This window comes from Mixophyes fleayi, chromosome 5 (genome assembly GCF_038048845.1).
Source record: "Mixophyes fleayi isolate aMixFle1 chromosome 5, aMixFle1.hap1, whole genome shotgun sequence".
In the NCBI taxonomy this organism is placed as follows: Eukaryota; Metazoa; Chordata; class Amphibia; order Anura; family Limnodynastidae; genus Mixophyes; species Mixophyes fleayi.
Genome location: NC_134406.1, coordinates 198,515,327 through 198,535,051, shown reverse-complemented (window position 1 = coordinate 198,535,051; position 19,725 = coordinate 198,515,327). Strand labels below are relative to the sequence as shown.

The following is a 19,725-nucleotide window of genomic DNA, read 5'->3' as shown; positions in this document are numbered from 1 at the left end:
TATATTAATGTAAACTCATTTTATTTGAGCTTAATTTGATTTGCATTGACATTACTATAACATTTTACATCAACTATTTACGCCACTAGATCCTTGTGGCAGTTGTTCGTACTGACTTTGTTGGATTTCCATTTGGACAACAATAGATCAGGCAAGTTGAAGATTTAAATTTTTCCATTAATGTATCTATTTGAATGACAATGAATCTTTGCATATGCATGAAAAGAGGACCAGATAGACGCAAAGCTGATTCACTGAAGCCACAGCCATGCTGTTAAAGCTAGGCAAGGATGATCCTGGTGAAGAAAGGGTAACTGATGCAAGAGATCGGCTTGCATGGGATGCCGCCAAACTGGACCTGCTGACATTTGTAGCACCCCGGTGAACCAGAAACTGCATGGTTAACCTAGAGCCACCAGGGTGACAGTCAAACTCTAACTCTTGACTTTACTCACAACCAGAAGGAGCATGGGGAGTGGAGGGAAGATATAACCCAAGCTGTACACCTACTTGAGAGTCATGGAGACCACGGCAAAGGCCATCAATTCACTGGTTCTCGCACAGAAACCGGTTACTCTGAAATTATGGCAAGAGGCCATTAAGTCGATGTCTGGCAAGCCCCATCGACTGACCCAAAAGATCGAAGACTTCCGGGTGAAGCAACCCTTCTCCCAGGAGAACCTGATGATGTCTGCTGAGGAAGTCCACCTCCCAATTCTCCTCCCCGGGGATGAAGACTGTGAATACTGTAGTGACAAACTCTTCTACCCATGTCAAAATCCAGGAGGCTTCCTTCATCGCCTATAAACTCTGGGTTTCCCACTGGTGGTTGACATATACCACCATCATGACATTGTCCAATTGGATCCAGACTGACCTGCCTGCTAGGACTGTGTGAGCCCCCTCCAGAGCGAGATACATTTCCCGAAGTTCCAGCACACTGATGAAAAGGGCCAATTCTTCCCAAGACCCTAGTCCCTGAAGCTGAAGAATTATCCCCCTCAAGTATAACAAATTACTTGCTTTTGTTTAAATTGGAAACTATTAGCCACCACCTGAGAAACTGGAAAGTCCTTGGTGACAGACTGATAAACTGGGCTTCCAGGTGATAGTTGAACCCTGACCACTTCCTCAGAATGTTCCATGCAAACACCTGAGTGTATACCATTTTCCCTGTCAGCTTCATACAGAGAAGAACTGAGGGACTGGTTACCTCCAGGACTGTACATGTCTCCTGGCAGAAAGCCTATTGGAGCCTGGTATCGCATATTAGTCATAGAAACTGCATCCGCTGACAGGTTGGATTTTTTGCTTACGTTGAAATAAGGCTGATCCTTCAGCTGGAGAGTCTTCAATGTCCAGTAAGTCAAGATTTAGTCAAACCGCTGAAATGAGGTTCTCAATACTCTGACTGTTAGTGGCATCTATCACTAACCCATCTAGTTCTAAGGGATCAGCTTCCTGAGAGCTGAGCTTGCAGAAGCGAAAACAGATGAACCCAACAGGTAAAATGGCTAAGAAGTAGACATATCTTGCTGACATGACATGAGCCTATAAGAATAAAGAGCGGAGTGTGCACTGAAAGCCAATAATATTAAGGGTCTATTACAATTGAACTTATTTCCTCAAGTTAAAAGGCAAAAAACCTTGTTATTCATTCATTAAAATACTTATACTTAAATTACAACCTTCTGTTGCCTGTACAGTTGTTCACTCTGAGATGGAGATCTGCCTGAGCCGAACATCCCCATACAATTCGCTGTCGTCCTAAGAACTGCTTGTTTTAAAAAGAGGAGGCTAGCAAATCTTGCAGCACATAGCCCTCCATGTGCACAGAGGAGACGGCTACAACGCTGGCAGAGGTGGGGGAAACCCACAGGCTGCACACCTCAACCCCAATGGCAGGAAAGAGAAATAAAGGTTTCTGCAACTATCAAAAAAAAAGTTAAATAAAAATAATGCAAAAGCCTACACAGATTTAATCCATGCAAAATTAATGCGTGCAACATAGCTAAAAATGTATCTGTTTACCAGGAATTAACTAGGAGCCAAAATTACAGAGCATACATATTCTTACCGTGTATGTTCAACTGAATTGTTTTTATCATCAATTACTGCCACAGCCACAAGTTTCCCTACAAGCAGAAAACAAAGTTATGTAATAAGCCCTGTGTGCACTTTATACATCAGCAGTTTGACTTTGCCTCTTTTAAATTACATACATGTAGAGAAAAGTACTTTGTGCAAAAAATGTGTCTGCGAGTTGGTAATCTTTCTGTGGGTTTTGTTTTTATTTGTAAAACACAAGTGCTTTTAATACATTTGCTTATTTATCAATTTCAACAGAGTCCTAACAAATACAAAATACACTGAAAATACAATAGCAAGACACATGTGGTGCTGCAGGCAGCTGTCATTAGACAACCCATAGCAAGCCGCTAGGCTTCTAGTTGAAGTACATTTGTAAAGTTACAATTTACTAATACAGTTATGAGGTTTGTCACGTCAGTATTAGAAGTGCAAGGCTATAGAATAAAGTTCAATTTTACTACAAGTCCCTCCTACCCTGGATTTATAAAGGTACAGGAGACCTGTCACTTTATCACTACTGCTTAGTAGTTATAACAATAGTGGCAAAACTGAGAAACTGTCACTTTACTTCCTTACCTACTAATAATTATTTACAATTAGAATAGTTTCTGCCTGTGTACAAAACAAACTCTGTACATTCATGACAATCCGAACAATGTAGTATACGGTACCTGTGTCTCCTAGCTCATACAGTGTAAATCCATCAACATGGAGATAGCTTTCAAACCTCTCCTTATTCACCCAGCTGGATAAATCTCCATCTTCATATTCTTTACAGAAAACACACAAAGAACAGCTTGGTTACATTTGACAATAGAAAGTTATCAAGAACATTTTGAAATTGATACTTTCACCTAAAGTGAATATATTATTATATTTAAAAAAAATGTGCATTTCAGGTACCATTGTTTTCTATTTAGCATGTTTTGGTGGATAAAATAATACAAAGTGAGACAAAAGTTTGTAAGTCTCAAACTACTTAATCATTGTTGAGCACATAGGATGAACCTACAGATATTAGTTTACTTTACTAACAAACAGCAAGGTATCATTTATGCAATCATTTTGAATGCTTATGTATTACTACATCTATATTCATTCTATGTGAAACAAGAGCTTCACAGCTCAGTCATACTTGAGAAACATGAGTCAGAACACTGGCAGGGTCCTAACATGTTGTTTCGAGCATTTAATGGATCCAGACTGTCTGACGATGCAATACTTGCTACATAAAAGTGAAACTTAATGATCCATAATTTCAGGATCATACCTCCATTATATGACGATCGTATAACGGATGCAAAATCCACCGATTTGGCTCTTTGAAATCACTAAGTTTCATGTAAGTGTAGCTAGAAGTGCTCAATAAATGGTGTTGTATCGGAGTGCTGAACTTTATGCATTTTAAGTGAGTAGCGAGGGCATATTGGTGGTCATCTTAATTATTACAAATAGAGCCAAGTGCTGTCAATTTTCTACACTATAAAAAGTACAAAAGAGAGTGTCATGCCATCTACAGTTTACTGAAGTGTGTCCAATTCTAACACGTGACAGGAATATATGAAAACACACCTGCATATTTGGTGAGTAATGAAGTTATCAAATATATTTGAGAACAGTCATGTCAGTGATCTCTCATATTTGCAGAGATATGTTTGCTTGTTATTAAAGGTGCTAGTGTATGCATCTTTTCTGAAGCATTGCTGAAGGTGCGTGGTCAAAGGATCCACACACTGGTCACCCTTGTCGTTACCTGCACTTTACGCGTATGTTATTTTAACAGACATCTTTACATACGGAGATGACACATTACTCCACATTCACATCTCTCCAGCCAGATTTACATCATGTTCTCTTGTCAAAATCTCAAGATTAGGAATTTGGGAAACACTTTCCCTGATAATACAGTCATCCTAAACTAAACCTGCTGGCAAATCAGCAGCCCTGGCCACAAACCAAATCAAACATAAAAAAAAAAAAAAAAGAGGTGGGGGCGCTATATGGTGGTTCTCGGTTTATGCAAAAATAATTAACATCAAAACACATTTAGGGTGAGATTCAATTCCCTGCACTGTTCTTTAGAACAACGCGAGGCGTACATCATTACCGTTACTATGGTAATTGATGCGCATTATTACCGTTAGTACGGTAATTTCAACGCGTTTTTTCTTGCAGCTCCCTGCAGAAATCTGTATTATAATTACCATACCAAGGGTAATGATGCGCCCCCCGCTTTGGTCTAAAGAATAACGCTGGGAATTTAATCTACCAATTAGTGTCACACACCACATTAAAAAGGTTTACCTTAATAATTGGTTTTCTACTTTTCAGTTATGACACTAATTGTCAAATGTTGAAATAGTGATAAAATGCCCCATAGATCCACCGGACCAATTCTGCGGAATTTAAATTCACATATTTCAGATTTGCTATGTTTAGGCATTTACAGTAGTTACTTTAGCAATGCTGCCCAGTAGAGCTCTTTCACTGTAAAGGTTTGTAGTATCTACGGAAATGATTAGCCAATAGAACTTAGTAGTTGCAGATGCAGTTTCCTAGTTCATTTTCACTTTCCCTTTCTTACGTTAGTAGGGGAATTACAGAAAATGACCCTCCCACTAACATCACTGCATAAATGCATTGAACAGCTTTCAAAATGATCAGAAAGAAGAAATATCTGGCTGCAGGTGATGGACTTACGGAACACCTTCTTCACTGTTATCAGTGTGCTTTTCTTAATTCTGCTTTTATACTGGTGAGTAAAGGTACTCAAACTTCATGTCAAATATCTCACACAAAAACATTCTTACATATGTATAATGATTATTGTAATACTAGCAAACATCTGTCTATGTGTAAGAAATAACATTTCCCTGGAAAGACATACTAATCTACCTACAAGCACAGACACAACTCAGTAGGGAAACATTAAAAAAAACAAACAAACAAACAAACTTGTTTAGAAATGTATGTTATGATTAGTTCCCATGCACTAGAATGTAATCATTTAATGTTAGTGGAGCAATGTTTATAATAATTACAGCTCTAGATACAGTTCTTATGGATAAAGTAATGGGTGTGTTATTAATGTCAGACTTTGTTTTTATATTTTATGCTGATCAAAAAAAGAAAAGTTGAATAATGTTACAATTTTAAATGATGGTCACTTTGAGACACAGATCTTAATTAAATAAATTTGTATACAATAATTGTAATCCCATGAAAAAAAAAATCAGGCTTAACATTAGGAAAATGCAAGTCACACTGGACATGATGTTGTAACCAGAAACCTCCACTTGCAGTCAGGGCAAGGGGAAAGGGGTGTGTTCCTTCATTACATAGCAAGTTAAGTACCTTTTAAAGATGATCTTTTTCTTAGCTATCCTCATATAAATCATTATCACCTCTTCAAAATCTCTCTGGAGGAGAAAAAAGTATGGCTGCCTGACACAGTCTCAACATATCATGTGAAAGTGTGTATGTGTGTGTGTGTGTGTGTGTGTGGGGGGGGGGGGTTATATTACACTCAGAAAGGTCTTCCAAAACCTCTCTACATTTTGTGCCATGTGACTGTGGTTTCCATGGTAGTCGTATTACGTTGTGGGAAAGTAAGCAGATTTATAATCATTAATAACAGTGTGAAGAAACAACCTAAGGAAAAAATACCTACCAAGCTGCTTAAGAGTCTGCTACATTGATTTAGGTTAAAAAAAATAATCATGAAATTGTGGCTTTAAAATAGATTAATGCATTTTTCCGCTCTCAAGGAATGGTATTTGTAGCTATAAGTAAAATATCATAATAAGGGTTATTGATCAAGGAATTAATTGCCATTCTTGAGACAGAAAAATTCTTTCCTCCATATGAGGTTAACCCGTCAGTTGTCTTGATTGAGGGTTTGCTTTACTATCAGTTAACACACTCAATATTTAGAAATAGGTTAATTTTTTTTTTTTTTTTTAAATGTACAGTAATAAAAATACATTTTAAATGTAATAGGGCCTATAAATAAAGATTGGTACTTCACTTTTCTTTTTTAAATCAACAAATATCCAAATTATAATTTTAAGGTGGCAAAACCACAGGAACTGTAAAGAAATTCTGCAAGTCTACATAAAAGAACACCTCAAAAACGAACTTGCGTCAAAAATCTTGAGAATACAAATCAGCAGTGACAAAATAACGGAGACTATAAAGACTCTACAGTTTACGCTTCCGACAACCATGGAACAAAGAGAAACTTCCATCAATGATAGAAGAATAATATGCTTCTTTTTTTCAGTGCATAAAACACTAGAATTTGATTCCATAGTAATTCATGAAATCCTCAAACAAATTTTATTACAGTTGGAAAAAGAATTGGAAATGTCACCTTCTTCTAAACTATTTATAAGTGAAAGATTTTATATCTGTCTACAGAAAAAAAAGATGATATTTGCCAAAGATAACTGACCCTCTCTGTGTCTGCAGGTTCCCTCTAAAATGTAAGCTCTCACAAGCAAGGCTCTCTCTCCTAGTGTTTTCCTTACGTAATTATGTCATTTTGTGAGTTTTAAATTATGTCATCATGTAAATTTGTTGTTTCTCGTTAATTAATTTTGTCTCTTTTGTACTTAAATTATTTTGTTGTATGTTCTAGACCCCTATGTATGATGCTGTTGAATTCTTGTGGTGCCTTACACATAAAAGAGAATGATAATAATAATTAATAACTTATTACAGACATATATTTATCTATAAAAATTACTGATTATTTAAAAGCAATTACATCACAACTAGTTGAAGGTAGAGAGGAGCTAATAAAAATTCATTACATGATTAGTCTATTTTTTATTAAATAAACTTGCAATTAGTTTATTTTGTTTTATGTTGTTTAGTACTTTCTTTGGTTTTAGGTTTTTGTTTTTTTGAATGCTGTCAATGTTGAAGATTTACTGTAATATTTTATGAAGCAAATCATTTAACTTAGAGATCAAACAGGAAAGTGTACACTAATAGGGAGTATCCCTATTTAACTGCTAAAAAGCAATATGCCAAGAGCTACATAAATATTCATAGAGCATTTATTTGTGTAATTTCCCATAGACAAAGAGTGTATGGCTTATGGTATGTTCACAAAATGTATTTTGACTGTGTGTGGCACTTTGCACATGAAGCATTCCTAAAGCATAGGGGTGTTTAACTCCTATGCTGATACAGCTATTTTGATACACAAAAGGCTATTAACACAATGGAGCGTGACAAACAATCTGTGTATATAGGAGAACAAAAAGATACATGTCCGTGTTAGCATATCTTTGCCTTAAGTCTGTTCAAGTAAAGCATGTAACCCATTCACTACTTACTCGGTAACAAGTATGAACAAGGACTTATATAAAAATATAAAAAAAAACATTATATAAAACAATGTTAAAGCCACAAAATAAAAAATATTACTAAAGACAGTCGTAGTAATAACTAAGAGCATAAGCATACAAAGAGCAGCAAGTAAATTGGGCTAGGCATAAATGCAGTCACACAACTTGCAATTTGACACCCTTGAGGAAGGAAATTTTGATTGCCGATTGACATCACACCCAGCGTTTGCTACTGGCATTCCAGCAACAACACAAGCGTAGGCAGAGATGCCAAAACATTGCTAGAACCACCAATAAAATATTTTATAGGCCAGCTGGCAAGACCTTAAGTGTATGGAAGAAACGTCTCTTTGTGACTGATAAGGATTTACTGGATGCCCAGACAGCAAACTTGATTAAGCGACTTTGTTATCGACCCACAGGCATACTTGTGCTATTAGATACTAATTATTGTGGATGTTATACAAATGTATTGTATTCTATGTTAATAATGTTATGTTTTGTCCTACTTTTATTAAATAAACTTTTTATGTATTGAACCAAGAAAGATTAAGTACTTTTTTACCTTAGTAATATTTTAAGATTATCATTTCTTATATCATGGACGATTTAGTACTTGTATTATATCATGGTCTATTCCTACCACACACACATTTATATATATCTTGTCCAATACGGACCAATTGTCTGAAACACACGCCGCCAAGCTACAAATTTACCTACAAGAAGACTTTGACTTGTGACATTTACAGACTAGGTTTTTGGGATGGAATGCTCTTTATGCTAAAAACTGCAGTAGTTGCGAGTAGTTTTTTTTTAGTTAACTATTTCTACATTAAAATAGTGTGTAAAATGCTCAACTTTACTTATGGAACGATATAGATAGGCTCCTCTCCCCTTTCCATGTACCTTGGGATTGTCTTTTAAGACTCACCAAAACGTGAAGTGCATCTCCCACATCCAGAGCTAACCCAGAAACATTCACGTAAATTCATGTGGACAGAAAAACATTAAAATAAGAGCTCACCGTCATAAACAAAATAAGAGGAGTCTTTAAATACCAAGATAGCTGGGATCTCATTCAGGGTGACATACTGGAAAAAAGAATAAGATAATGAAATGCATTGCTAGTTTATTGCATTATTAGCAATTCTATTTTTACAAGAAGTGCAGCACGGCAGAATTGAATCCAATAGTTTCATGCAGATGTTCAGAATATCTTCAATGTCGGTTGAAACACAATAGCAGTAATAAACATCACCTAAAACTTTTGCAATTAAAAATGTATAAACAAATGTATCCCACCAGGAGAAAATTACACTTTGGCTCTTGAACAAGACCAGTATTACTAGAGTAATTCAAAAACTTAGACATTCCATATGGTTCTGATATGGCTGCAAAATTGTGGTGAGCTACAAAAACAGCATACTTTATTTGGAAGAAAAGACGTATCCTATTTTCTAAGTGTAGCTATGCATACAAATGACTGAATTGTTCAGTACAATTATACACATGTCGATAGAATGGGATTGGATTCCCGATCAGACTTTATGCTATCAAATGCAGGGCAAGCAGTTTATGAAATCTATACAAATTTAAATGTTGGGCCGAGGAGCCAATAAGGGATGCTCAAATTCACACTTTTGTACTCCAGCCTCAAAACCAATCAACAGATTGGTAGATTCAACTCAGCACAATGTGTCTCCAGAGCAGTCCACGGAGACACATTGCGCCGATGGGGAGGCCAAAATCTCAGCTCATTTTTCCTTTATCCCATGGAGGTGCAAGGAAAAATAAGCAGAGATTCCTTACCATTACAGTTGGCAATGTGCGTAGCCGAAAATCACAGCGATATCCGCCCACTGAAACTCCCCCTTAGAATCAAAATATTCCATGAGCAGCAGGCTGGAGATTAGATCAAAAGGTTGTAAGTGCTCAAAGAAGAGTCGGCCTTCTGCGGCATCACAGTAATACTAGCTATGGGGAGGCAAGCTTTCCTTAAAAGAAAAATAATAGCTTCAGTTTACGAAGCCTGGAGTGGGGTAAGATCAATATAATGGAGAGAGAACAAGTTTAAATTGCAGAAGAGTGATTCGGCATGTAGTTCTAGTAGGCGGAGCTAAAAGCAGCCTGCAGGACTTCATGAGTCAGATGTACAGAGTATGATCTGTAACTCCAGGTTGTTATACTGACTGCTGTAATATATGAATGATCGTGACTGGAGCAATTTTTTCCTATCTAAGTATATTAATTGTTATTTGAATCGATTTTGTATCTATATTATACAAGGTACAGACTGCTATAGTCAGCGCCAGGTTTTTCTGTCCATTTGGGTTTAGAATTGTAGAAATCAAGTATTTTCCTTCCCTATATGGTTTATAAGCAGACATTTACCTCAGGCAAGACTTCTTCTGAAGCAGAAAAGAAGTACGTGTACACAATAAGTTCTGAGGCAACTTCAATAAATTTCTCCTGTAAAAAAACAATATTAATACAAATTATGGTAAATAAAAAATGCATTTTACTCTGTTCTTTGCCACGTAAAACATAAAAAAACAAAACAAACAATATAATCTTTATGTTTGTAGGATTCATTCACATGGCTGTACTCAAGGGTACGTTGTCCATAACTACAATCACTGGAGTTGTTGACCAGTGGCTGTCAACCTCAAGGCAGGTATCCCTTCATCACTATGAGGGCCGCACTGTAAACACATACAGTACTGAGCTCAAACATTTGTTGCATGTTTGGTCTGTCCATAGTTTGAAGTTCATTCCGTGAGAACGAACATTGTAGCATTGATAATGATCAATATCAAATAAGAAAAAGATAAGAAGAATGTGCACCCTACTGTAAATCATACGGCCATATGACGAACAAGGAACTCTTACGATGACTTCTAATGTACCCCCCCAAACACACACTAATTAACATTAAGGGGGTACATTATTTCTTATTATACAGTTTGGAGATTTTAACATCCAAGTGTGTTTTATCTTCACTGACACATACGTATTACAGTACAGAACACCTCCAGAATAAGAAGCGACACCACTATACTCCGTAATATACAAATTTAATTATATATTATAGAAGTGACATCACTACTCACCAAATATAAGGTTATATAATTACAAATATATTTGGCGCTTGTGAATTATAGTTTTATATCTGTACATACTCACAGAACAAAATGTCCAAAACCATATTAAACTGTGAGGTGGGAAATAACCATTTTACTCACCCACTGAACTTCTATGCACCCCCACTTACATCCCTTCTACCATAGGATATCACAAAGCATCCAGTAATGCTAACACGGTGTGAAATATTAAAACCTATAAATATACAATAATTTGTTTAAGCCCTGAATATGAGCATACAGCACTGAATTATTGTAATGCCAAATTTAAAATCTCCACTTCTGCACTGCTCTAATAATATGTTAGACTCGGGCGGATCTAGAAAACGACTGCACCCGGGGCGATTTAGGGGGGGGGGGGGATTTAGGCCCCGCCCCTTTCTAACAGTTTAGGCTGCCGACGGCTGCACATTATGTGCAGGTCCGTCCAGCCGTGACAGGCAGGGACAGTGTGCTGCCCGGCTGCTCTGATTGTGTTTTAAACACAATCAGAGCAGCCGGGCAGAACACTGTCCCTGCCTGTCACGGCTGGAAGGAACTGCACATACTGTGCAGCCGTCGGCAGCAAGTGTCTGCTAGGGGGGGGGCGATCAACCCGATCGCCCCCCCCCCTGGATCCGCCACTGGTTAGACTGAGGACTGAGCAGCTGCCTTTCTTTAGGGAAGATCCAGATAAGTCATGTCATTATTGTCCTCGTGTTGTTATTTTTGTTTTACTGTAACTAGCATAAGTGACATGTTGTTGCCTGGTGTGAACTTATGTTCTACATCTACATCTTAAAGTAGCTGCTACATGAGAAACAATTGATATATGGTGTAATACTGGTCTGTATTGCAGTTAAGTAAGAGGATAACTAAATATGTTATGTTTTTGGCAATTGCATTTGTATTATCTTATTAAATAAAAAAACAAAAAACACATGTGGTGTTCATAAGACAGCAACACATGCAATAACTGCATTTACAGAGTACAGGTACGATATAATAACCATTACCATACCAAGGCACAGAAAGACCAAACTAAACATAGGTTAAGATAAACACACAAACAGAGCAGATCGTTTTCCTGTGCCAAAAGCCACCAACATTCTAAAACAAATAAAAAGCAAATTCAGAGATACTTAGGCTGGGTACAAACTACAGGTTTTTCACCCGATTATAGTGCCAATCACACAATAAATGACCATAAGGTCCGAAAATGCATTAGTGTGTACGCTCCCACGATCTTGTTTTATAGTACCAAAGCACATCGTATCGTTTCATTTGATTTTATAACTGTAATAAAAATCTCTATAAAACTATGCAACGATGTCGGGCAAATTCTGAAGAGTGTACGCACTCGCGACCAGCAGTGTAAGCAGACCTCCATAGAGTTTACAATCTTTTCAGCCGATGGTTATGACAGATGAAGAGCACAGATCTGAAGGTAAATCTTGTAAAAGGTGTATAGTGTGTACACATGAATTGGTATGCTGACCGGGTAAAAACATTAAGGATATTGCATCGGAAGAAATACTCTGTAGTGTGTGCACAGCCTCAGGTGAAATCGATTGTTGGTTATCACACACATGGCACAATTTAAATCTGGAAACAGACCACACATTCCTTCCCATGAAGGTTCCAAGCAGGTGCAGCAATAGCGATGGTTTCTAAAACGACTGATTTTAAGCTACATGCATTGATCCGTCAAATACGAAGACCGACTGTTATTTTATTGACAACATACTAAAAAATATGGAGGCAATTGGATAATAATTAAAAAAAAATAAAAAATTAAATGTGCGTCACTGACTAGCTTTGCTGTGTGAATACTGCAATACTAAAGACATTGAGGTACAGACAGACTCCTATAAAAATCATGTTTTCCGGAGTTCATGGGAAACTAAAACATACCAGTTAACTAATAAGACTGTAAAACAGAACCATGCATGAACATTTTTCTCACAAAGTTTGGAAAACTCAGGTCTTCACCTTCAGTGTAGACTCAACACCAACATACACAAAGAGCACTCGGTGACGTTTTTGAACGTGATCAAACATCTGCTGGCTTGGGAGCTGTCGTATTAACGGCCTTTAAAACAAAAATACAAAAAATGGATAACATATATATTCACACACACATACATGCTTTACAGGAGACTAGGGATTATTCATACAATATTAGAATATGGTAGGATCAGTATGTAGTAACATTTATTTTAAGTCAGAGCTTGAAAATGGTTTTTAACCTAAGACCCAGCCAAAAGAAAATGACAATTTGGTCCTGGTCCTTACAAGAGCACACATAAGAAACAATACGAACAATACAACAGAAACTAAACGGAGACTGGATGCAAAACCTTCTATGCATAAATATAACTCAAAGCTGCTGCCCCTATAAAATACAAATACCAGCATTGTTAGAAACAAAAGGTAAGAAACTAAAAGCAGGTACTAATTTGGACATGATTAGATAATCTCAGTAAAATGTATACAATATTGACATCAGAATGCCAGTAGCACTTAAAATGAAGTATCAAATATGTAAAAGCCTAGCAACATTACCTAATTTTATACAGCTCTGTTTAAATACAAAGACGCCCATTTAGTCAAATTAGCAAAATAATGGAACCCACTCACCCTTAATGCAGCAAGCCTGCCAAACATGAAAAGGGCAGCAAGACTTTCACAGGTTTATAGCAGGTGAGTGATTGTATGGCAGCAAATCAGAGTGCTGCGGATTCATTTTGATTTGCTGCCAAAATGCTCTCATCAGCGCCTAAACGCTGGTAATGTGCGGTCCTAGGGATGCAATGTCTGTGGTGGACTCAAGACAGATACTTGTGAAGTGGAAGCATCCCCATGACTATGTCTCTGATGACTGGATTCCAATGCACCATGGATAACACAGTACTGCCCTTCTAGTAGCCAAGTTGACCTGGTAACTAGACTTGGTCAAGCCCCATACACAATTCTGAGATACATTTGCAAAACAAGTTATACAACTTAACTTTCAACTGACAGGCAAACCAATTAAAATCAATACTTTATACATTCAAGTATTACACTATTAAAGTATAATAACGGATTACTTCAACATACCCAAAGTTTATTTTAGCCAATGTACATTGCAAATGATTATTATGACCACATCAAGGAATACAGGTCCTCTATTCTCTTCAAAAAGAGAAATGGTCGTAGCTAAACATTGTAAAACATGTCATAGCTGTCATTCTACATGTTTCAGACTCCCTAATAGTGCTCATGTACAATTTGAGTTTCAGAAAAATAATTGGATATATTGATATATTACTACTTACAAAATTAAAGCAGTTGTTTAACTTCACTATTTAAGAGATCAGTTTATTAATCACTGTTTTTTGTGATCAAGATAGTTATATCTACTTGCTTCCACATGGATATGAACTATAGAGGTTATTTCAGCTCTCTAGCAATCGAGTATGAAGTACAATTGGTCAGTTCTATAACATATGTTTACATTTATTAAGTATATATAGGAGTTTAATAGGAATTATTTTTATTACATTAAACGAGTATATGTTCTGAAACTGGTCACCTGTAACTTATAAAGTAACACTCCCAAGTGGATTGCTGAATCAGTTTTATCACATAACTGCATCATCATAAGTTAACTTGCACAGTGACCACAGACAGGAGTTTAATGTGCCACACACACCACATCTCTGTGTAATTAGCTTTAGCAACATAGCCTATTATTTTTTCTCCATTTACAGATGAAAAAAGAATAAATGACAAAACGAACAGTGGTTACCACTACAATTGCACAGTGCTAACGCCATGTGTAGGACAACTGGTCGCTTCTGGCATGTACTGGAGTGTGTGTGTGTGTGTATATTTGTGCCTTAGAGAATTTAGACTAAGCTCATGTGTAGTAGGGAATGAAGTGAATGACTGCACATTCTCTATAAAGTGCTGCATAATATAGTTGAGCTATATCAATAAACGGTAACAATAATAATGATATTATTATTATTAATAATTTTACAAAAACACAAAAAACACTACCATGGATAAAGGTTAAAAAAAAAATCTGGAAGAAGTTATATTGTTGAGGAAAAATGGTATGTAATTTCATTATTTGAAATACTATTATGGTAATGTGTCACAGAAGCTCCATAGTAATTAATATATACATTGTTAATTATTAAATTCCACCGTCTCAATAAAGGGTTTAAATATACTGCACCTCATTAACCAGCAATATTTCACACAATACTTCACTTTAAGTTCCACTTATTATAGTAAACATTTTGTAATTCCACTAAGAATTTACTTTTGAGTGGAAATGTGAAACCCGGTGGCCAAAAGGTGTTCCTATATATAATTATGAAATCATGCTTAGAATATACTTGTATACATTCATCTGTATTGGATAGCAACTTGACTCTGACTTTCAAGGCTGAAGTGACAGCAAAAAAACACTTTTAGCATGTAAATATTATATGTTGTTGTTTTGTAAATACATATATCAGAAGTCAAAGAAGAGTTCTGTGCACTTATATAAGCACCTATAGCCTTCTGCTTTTATAAGTCACATAACTCCAAGTTGGCTTATGATATTAGTAATAATTTAGATTGGGGAATGTATAATTTCTTATAAATCACAAGTTTGACATCAGAACTCACCGATTAGAAGTGATAACTTCTGAATTCAATGTTTATAATGATAATACACGTGTAAACTCCTGTAAATCGTATCATCACTTGTGTGTTATATGGTGATAATAACCACAGATCACGGTCACCATTCAGAACATGTGCTGCATATCTACTTACCCAGCAACTCTATTAGAAAATTCAATTATGTCCTCCTTTGTTCTGGGACCTCTATAGTTGTAGGCCATATCTCCTTTTAACCTTTAAAAAAATAGAAAAAAAAGGAAACCACAATTTATTCCCCCAAAATAAACATAATACTCTTTAAATAAAAGCACAGAATTAGCCTAGGCTTCTTAAACATCAAGCCAGGCCATATAAAATATGACGTGTATGTGGACATATATTTCTCTCTCTAATATATGTTCATATTCTCACAGAGTTAGTTTTTTAAAATTTATTTTAAAGGAGCTTTGGAATACATATTTTATATTTTTCTAGAACAGTTTATAATCAATGCAAGACTCACAATTTTATAGTTGGAAATCCACGGACTCCAAATTCTGAAGCAATACCTGCAATAGAGTAAAAAAATGCATGTGTTCTGTGGCGTTTATATTAAAACAGACACCTCCTTGTACGCTTCATATATTTAACATTGTTCTACATGGATACACATACATACACAGTGGATATAAACAAAAAAACACAACAAACTACTGTGTTATATAAAATATATACATCCAATGGTCGAAGTAGAGGTATATACGGTAGTATGCCATACTGCTACTTCTCCTATTGTCTTCATTGAAAAACTATTACATTCCATTAATTTACATTCTCATTACATTTTTCATATCACCACTTCTAAATTTCCATTGCGCATATTGACACACACACCAACAAAATAAAAAACACTGTGCACTCAAGTCCAGGGTTACTGCCCTGATATTCTCCAGACACAATCACATGCTGTAAACTGAAAGTAGATGGCACCTACAGGACTGCATTGTGTTCTGGCATTTTGGTAGGTCTCATCCCACCATTATCAAAGACAACTTACCAAACAAACAGTTGTTAGATGACCAAAAAGTTCCTCAGGCATCATCATAAGACACAAGTCCATAAGCACTGTTCATTAAAGCCTTGAGGGTTAAAAGTCGTTAAGTGTTAGATTCGCTTGGTTTGTCATTGTAAGATTATTGCTTACAGATGAACAGTACTCATGGACTTATTCTTATGATGTTGCTGGAGTAAGTGTGTGGTCATCCAACCAATTCAGTTTCATGTTTTGTCGGACTGACTCGATTTTAGCCATCATAAAACACAATAACCTTGGCTCCACACGTTGTGCGTCCTAGCATTTAGCACCGTTACAAAGAGAAGCCAAGACTATCACTACAGACTGTTGCTTACGAACACTGCATTTGTACTAAAAAGGCACGATAAGCATTAATACAAATAATTGGCCAAAATAAAAACTTTAGCTAAAATACAGTTCATTTAGAAACAGTAAAGTTTTAAAAAACTTGTATATGTACTGAGTAGCTATTTACTTACATACATATACTAAAGTTTATCATTGCCGCCAGTGAACTTTCATTCCCAAATGCACCGATAGAGCAGTCTTTACTGAAGCCTGTAAGATCACCCGACACATCATTTAGTAACAATTAGTACTATCTTTTCCACTGAGGTGAATGATTTGTAGTGGTGACATTTTGCATCATAGTGCACTACATAATATCAACTAAAGTCTACCTACCAATATGTAATTATAGATAGCCTACCTTTGATATCCAGGTGAGTTACAGCCTTCATTTACTCCCATTGCTCATTAGCGCTGGAATACTACCCCTTTTGTATCTCATCTTACAAGTTTGATCACCCTGTATATATATTCCAGCAGCTTTTAAAGGACTTCAGCTTATACCTGGTTCAGTGCGCATATCATTTGTTCCAATTATAGATAGGATGTAAAAGAATATAAATGTATTCCCTAGACCAATATTAATGGCACACCTGCAATTTATAATGGCTAAGGAGAATGATGTCAGTCAATTGTTCAACCAGTAGCATTCATAGGAGGGGAACTGCAGTCATTAGCGGCATAGAAGCAGCTCTTACAAACAATTGTAATTCCCTGTGAGCAAATACTTCGGGCTAGATTTACTAAGCTGCGGGTTTGAAAAAGTGGGGATGTTACCTATAGCAACCAATCAGATTCTAGCTGTTATTTTGTAGAAAGTACTAAATAAATGAAAGCTAGAATCTGATTGGTTGCTATAGACAACATCCCCACTTTTTCAAACCCGCAGCTTAGTAAATCTAGCCTTAATCTTTTTCAAGCAAGTGCATTCACAAGGATTCTTTACTGCAGGGAATTATCCCTGCCGTCCCAACAACAGTTCACATGAAAGAGGCTTTATAGCTTGGTCAGTTAGTATGCTAATAGATCTGGCTAGGATAACCACGAGGGACAGATAGTTGCTCAGTATGCGGTTACCATGCCGAGTGTGATCTACTGTAGAGGTTGGGGTCCATGACCCAAACTCTGAAAATCCCACATGCATGTAAATATATTAAGTTGACAGACTTGGGAACTAGGTTCCTTGAAGTAGTGCTCTGTAAGATAAGTGCACTTAAGTTAGTCTATGGACTAATTATTAATCCCACCCCCCATGCAATTGTACTTAAATTGTTGATACAACATGTACTATAGTAATAGCTGCTTTAATGTTGATATCTTACAGTGAGTGGCCACACACTTTTCACAGACAGCTACAAGTTTTATTCCGCTACCATTTATCATCAATTGTTTTGTTCACCTTTTTTAATGCCAAAAAATGCAAAATCATGCACTTGGGTCTCAAAAACCTATAGTCTAAATATAGCATTAATGGCACTATAATGGCAATTACTGAGGAGGAAAGGATCTAGGCGTCACTATTTCAGGTGACTTAAAGGCAGGTAAGCACTGTAACAAAGCAATAAGAAAAGCAAGTGAGATGCTTGGTTGCATAGGGAGAGGAATCAGTAACAGAAAGAAAGAAGTAATAATGCCACTGTATAGGTCATTGGAACGGCCTCATCTAGAATATTGGGTTCAATTCTGGAGGCCATATCACAGCACAAAACCTACCTGGAAAGACTAAAATATCTTAATATTTATAGTTTGGAGCAGAGAAGGAAAAGGGGGGACATGATAGAAACATTCAAATATGTCAAGGGTTCTAACAAGGTACAAGAGGAAAACATTCTTCAAAGGAAGAGAAGTATTAGAACACGAGGACATGCACGGAAAATGGAGGGAAGTAGGTTCAGAGGAAATTTGAGGAAAATCTACTTCACAGAAAGGGTAGTGGATAAGTGGAATGGCCTCCCATCAGAGGTGGTAGATGCTAATACAGTAGAGCAATTTAAACATGATTGGAATAGACATAAGGATATCCTTACAAAGACTAAAGAATCAAAGGGTTTGAGGTTACCATAGGTTAAAAAATAGGCACTAGATGGGCCAAGCAGTTTTTATCTGCTGCAAAATTCTATGTTTCTATGGGTTGACACTTTATAAATAAAGTATAGGAATATGGCTATATAATAATCTCAACCTATTTTCTGAAATTGGCATACTGGGATTTATAACTTAGCAGCAGCAGCTGGATAGTCAAAGGTTGACTGTCAACACATTACAGCAAAGCTAATCTCCTTTATTCTCATATTAGAGTCTAATATCTTCCGTAATAGAGACCGATATCTTCCAACAAAATATTTATCCTCATCTAACATCTGTCGCTCTTAAAGCATGACATTTATCCTGTAATATTCAAGATAATATATGTGTAAGATTTAAACAATTTATACAACTCATTTAATTTTTGAGCAATGATTTCTATGTATAGAATTTATATATTCAGACCTAGTTGAGATAAATTATAAGTACTATGCATAGATTAATTCAGCGTCTTGCAAACAAGTAAATAATATGGAGACTTAAAGGTATTCTTGAAGAGATTAATTTGTATTCACTGTTTATGTGGACACAATCCAATAGTTACACGTATTGACCAGCCTCTTTTCTTTAGTACACAAATATCAAAACACTAACTTATAAAAGTATTTGTTCTTTTCTGGATAACCCCACCCTTTCAAAACACCTGATTTGAACATATAAATGATTGAGCAAATCCCATTTCTATATTGTAAAGATGTCAAGTAACCATGTAATACATGAGGGTTTATTAAAATGGTAGATAACTTTCAACAAGATCAGCTATCAAGACTTGGTGTACAGTCTTTAATGGAGATCAGCTGACTTACTTAGCCTTCATTAAGATAGTTAAAGAATCTTCTCTTTTATAAATATAATATAATATATAATATAAAATTATAATATATAATATAATATCTGTGTGGAGTTTGTATGTTCTCCCTGTGTTTCCATGGGTTTCCTCCCCCACTCCAAAAACATACTGGTAGGTTAATTGGCTGCTCTCAAATTGACCTTAGTCTCCCTC

The 19,725-nt window shown here is 36.2% G+C and overlaps 1 protein-coding gene and 1 long non-coding RNA gene across 2 annotated transcripts in view; one reads left to right on the top strand and one right to left on the bottom strand.

Annotated features, from left to right (window-relative positions):
* Window positions 1–19,725, bottom strand: part of TMX3 (thioredoxin related transmembrane protein 3) — a 54,132-nt gene that overhangs the window by 16,980 nt on the left and 17,427 nt on the right. The window contains exons 5-11 of the mRNA XM_075213250.1: window positions 15,738–15,783; window positions 15,389–15,469; window positions 12,563–12,662; window positions 9,843–9,920; window positions 8,476–8,542; window positions 2,763–2,861; window positions 2,078–2,135 (exon numbers count right to left, since the gene is read on the bottom strand). Coding sequence (XP_075069351.1) covers window positions 2,078–2,135; window positions 2,763–2,861; window positions 8,476–8,542; window positions 9,843–9,920; window positions 12,563–12,662; window positions 15,389–15,469; window positions 15,738–15,783 — 529 coding nt within the window. The remainder of the gene's footprint in view (window positions 1–2,077; window positions 2,136–2,762; window positions 2,862–8,475; window positions 8,543–9,842; window positions 9,921–12,562; window positions 12,663–15,388; window positions 15,470–15,737; window positions 15,784–19,725) is intronic.
* On the top strand, window positions 4,710–7,987 carry LOC142158893 (uncharacterized). Its single transcript, XR_012692882.1, has 2 exons — window positions 4,710–4,846; window positions 6,162–7,987. It is a non-coding gene; the product is annotated as an uncharacterized LOC142158893 (long non-coding RNA).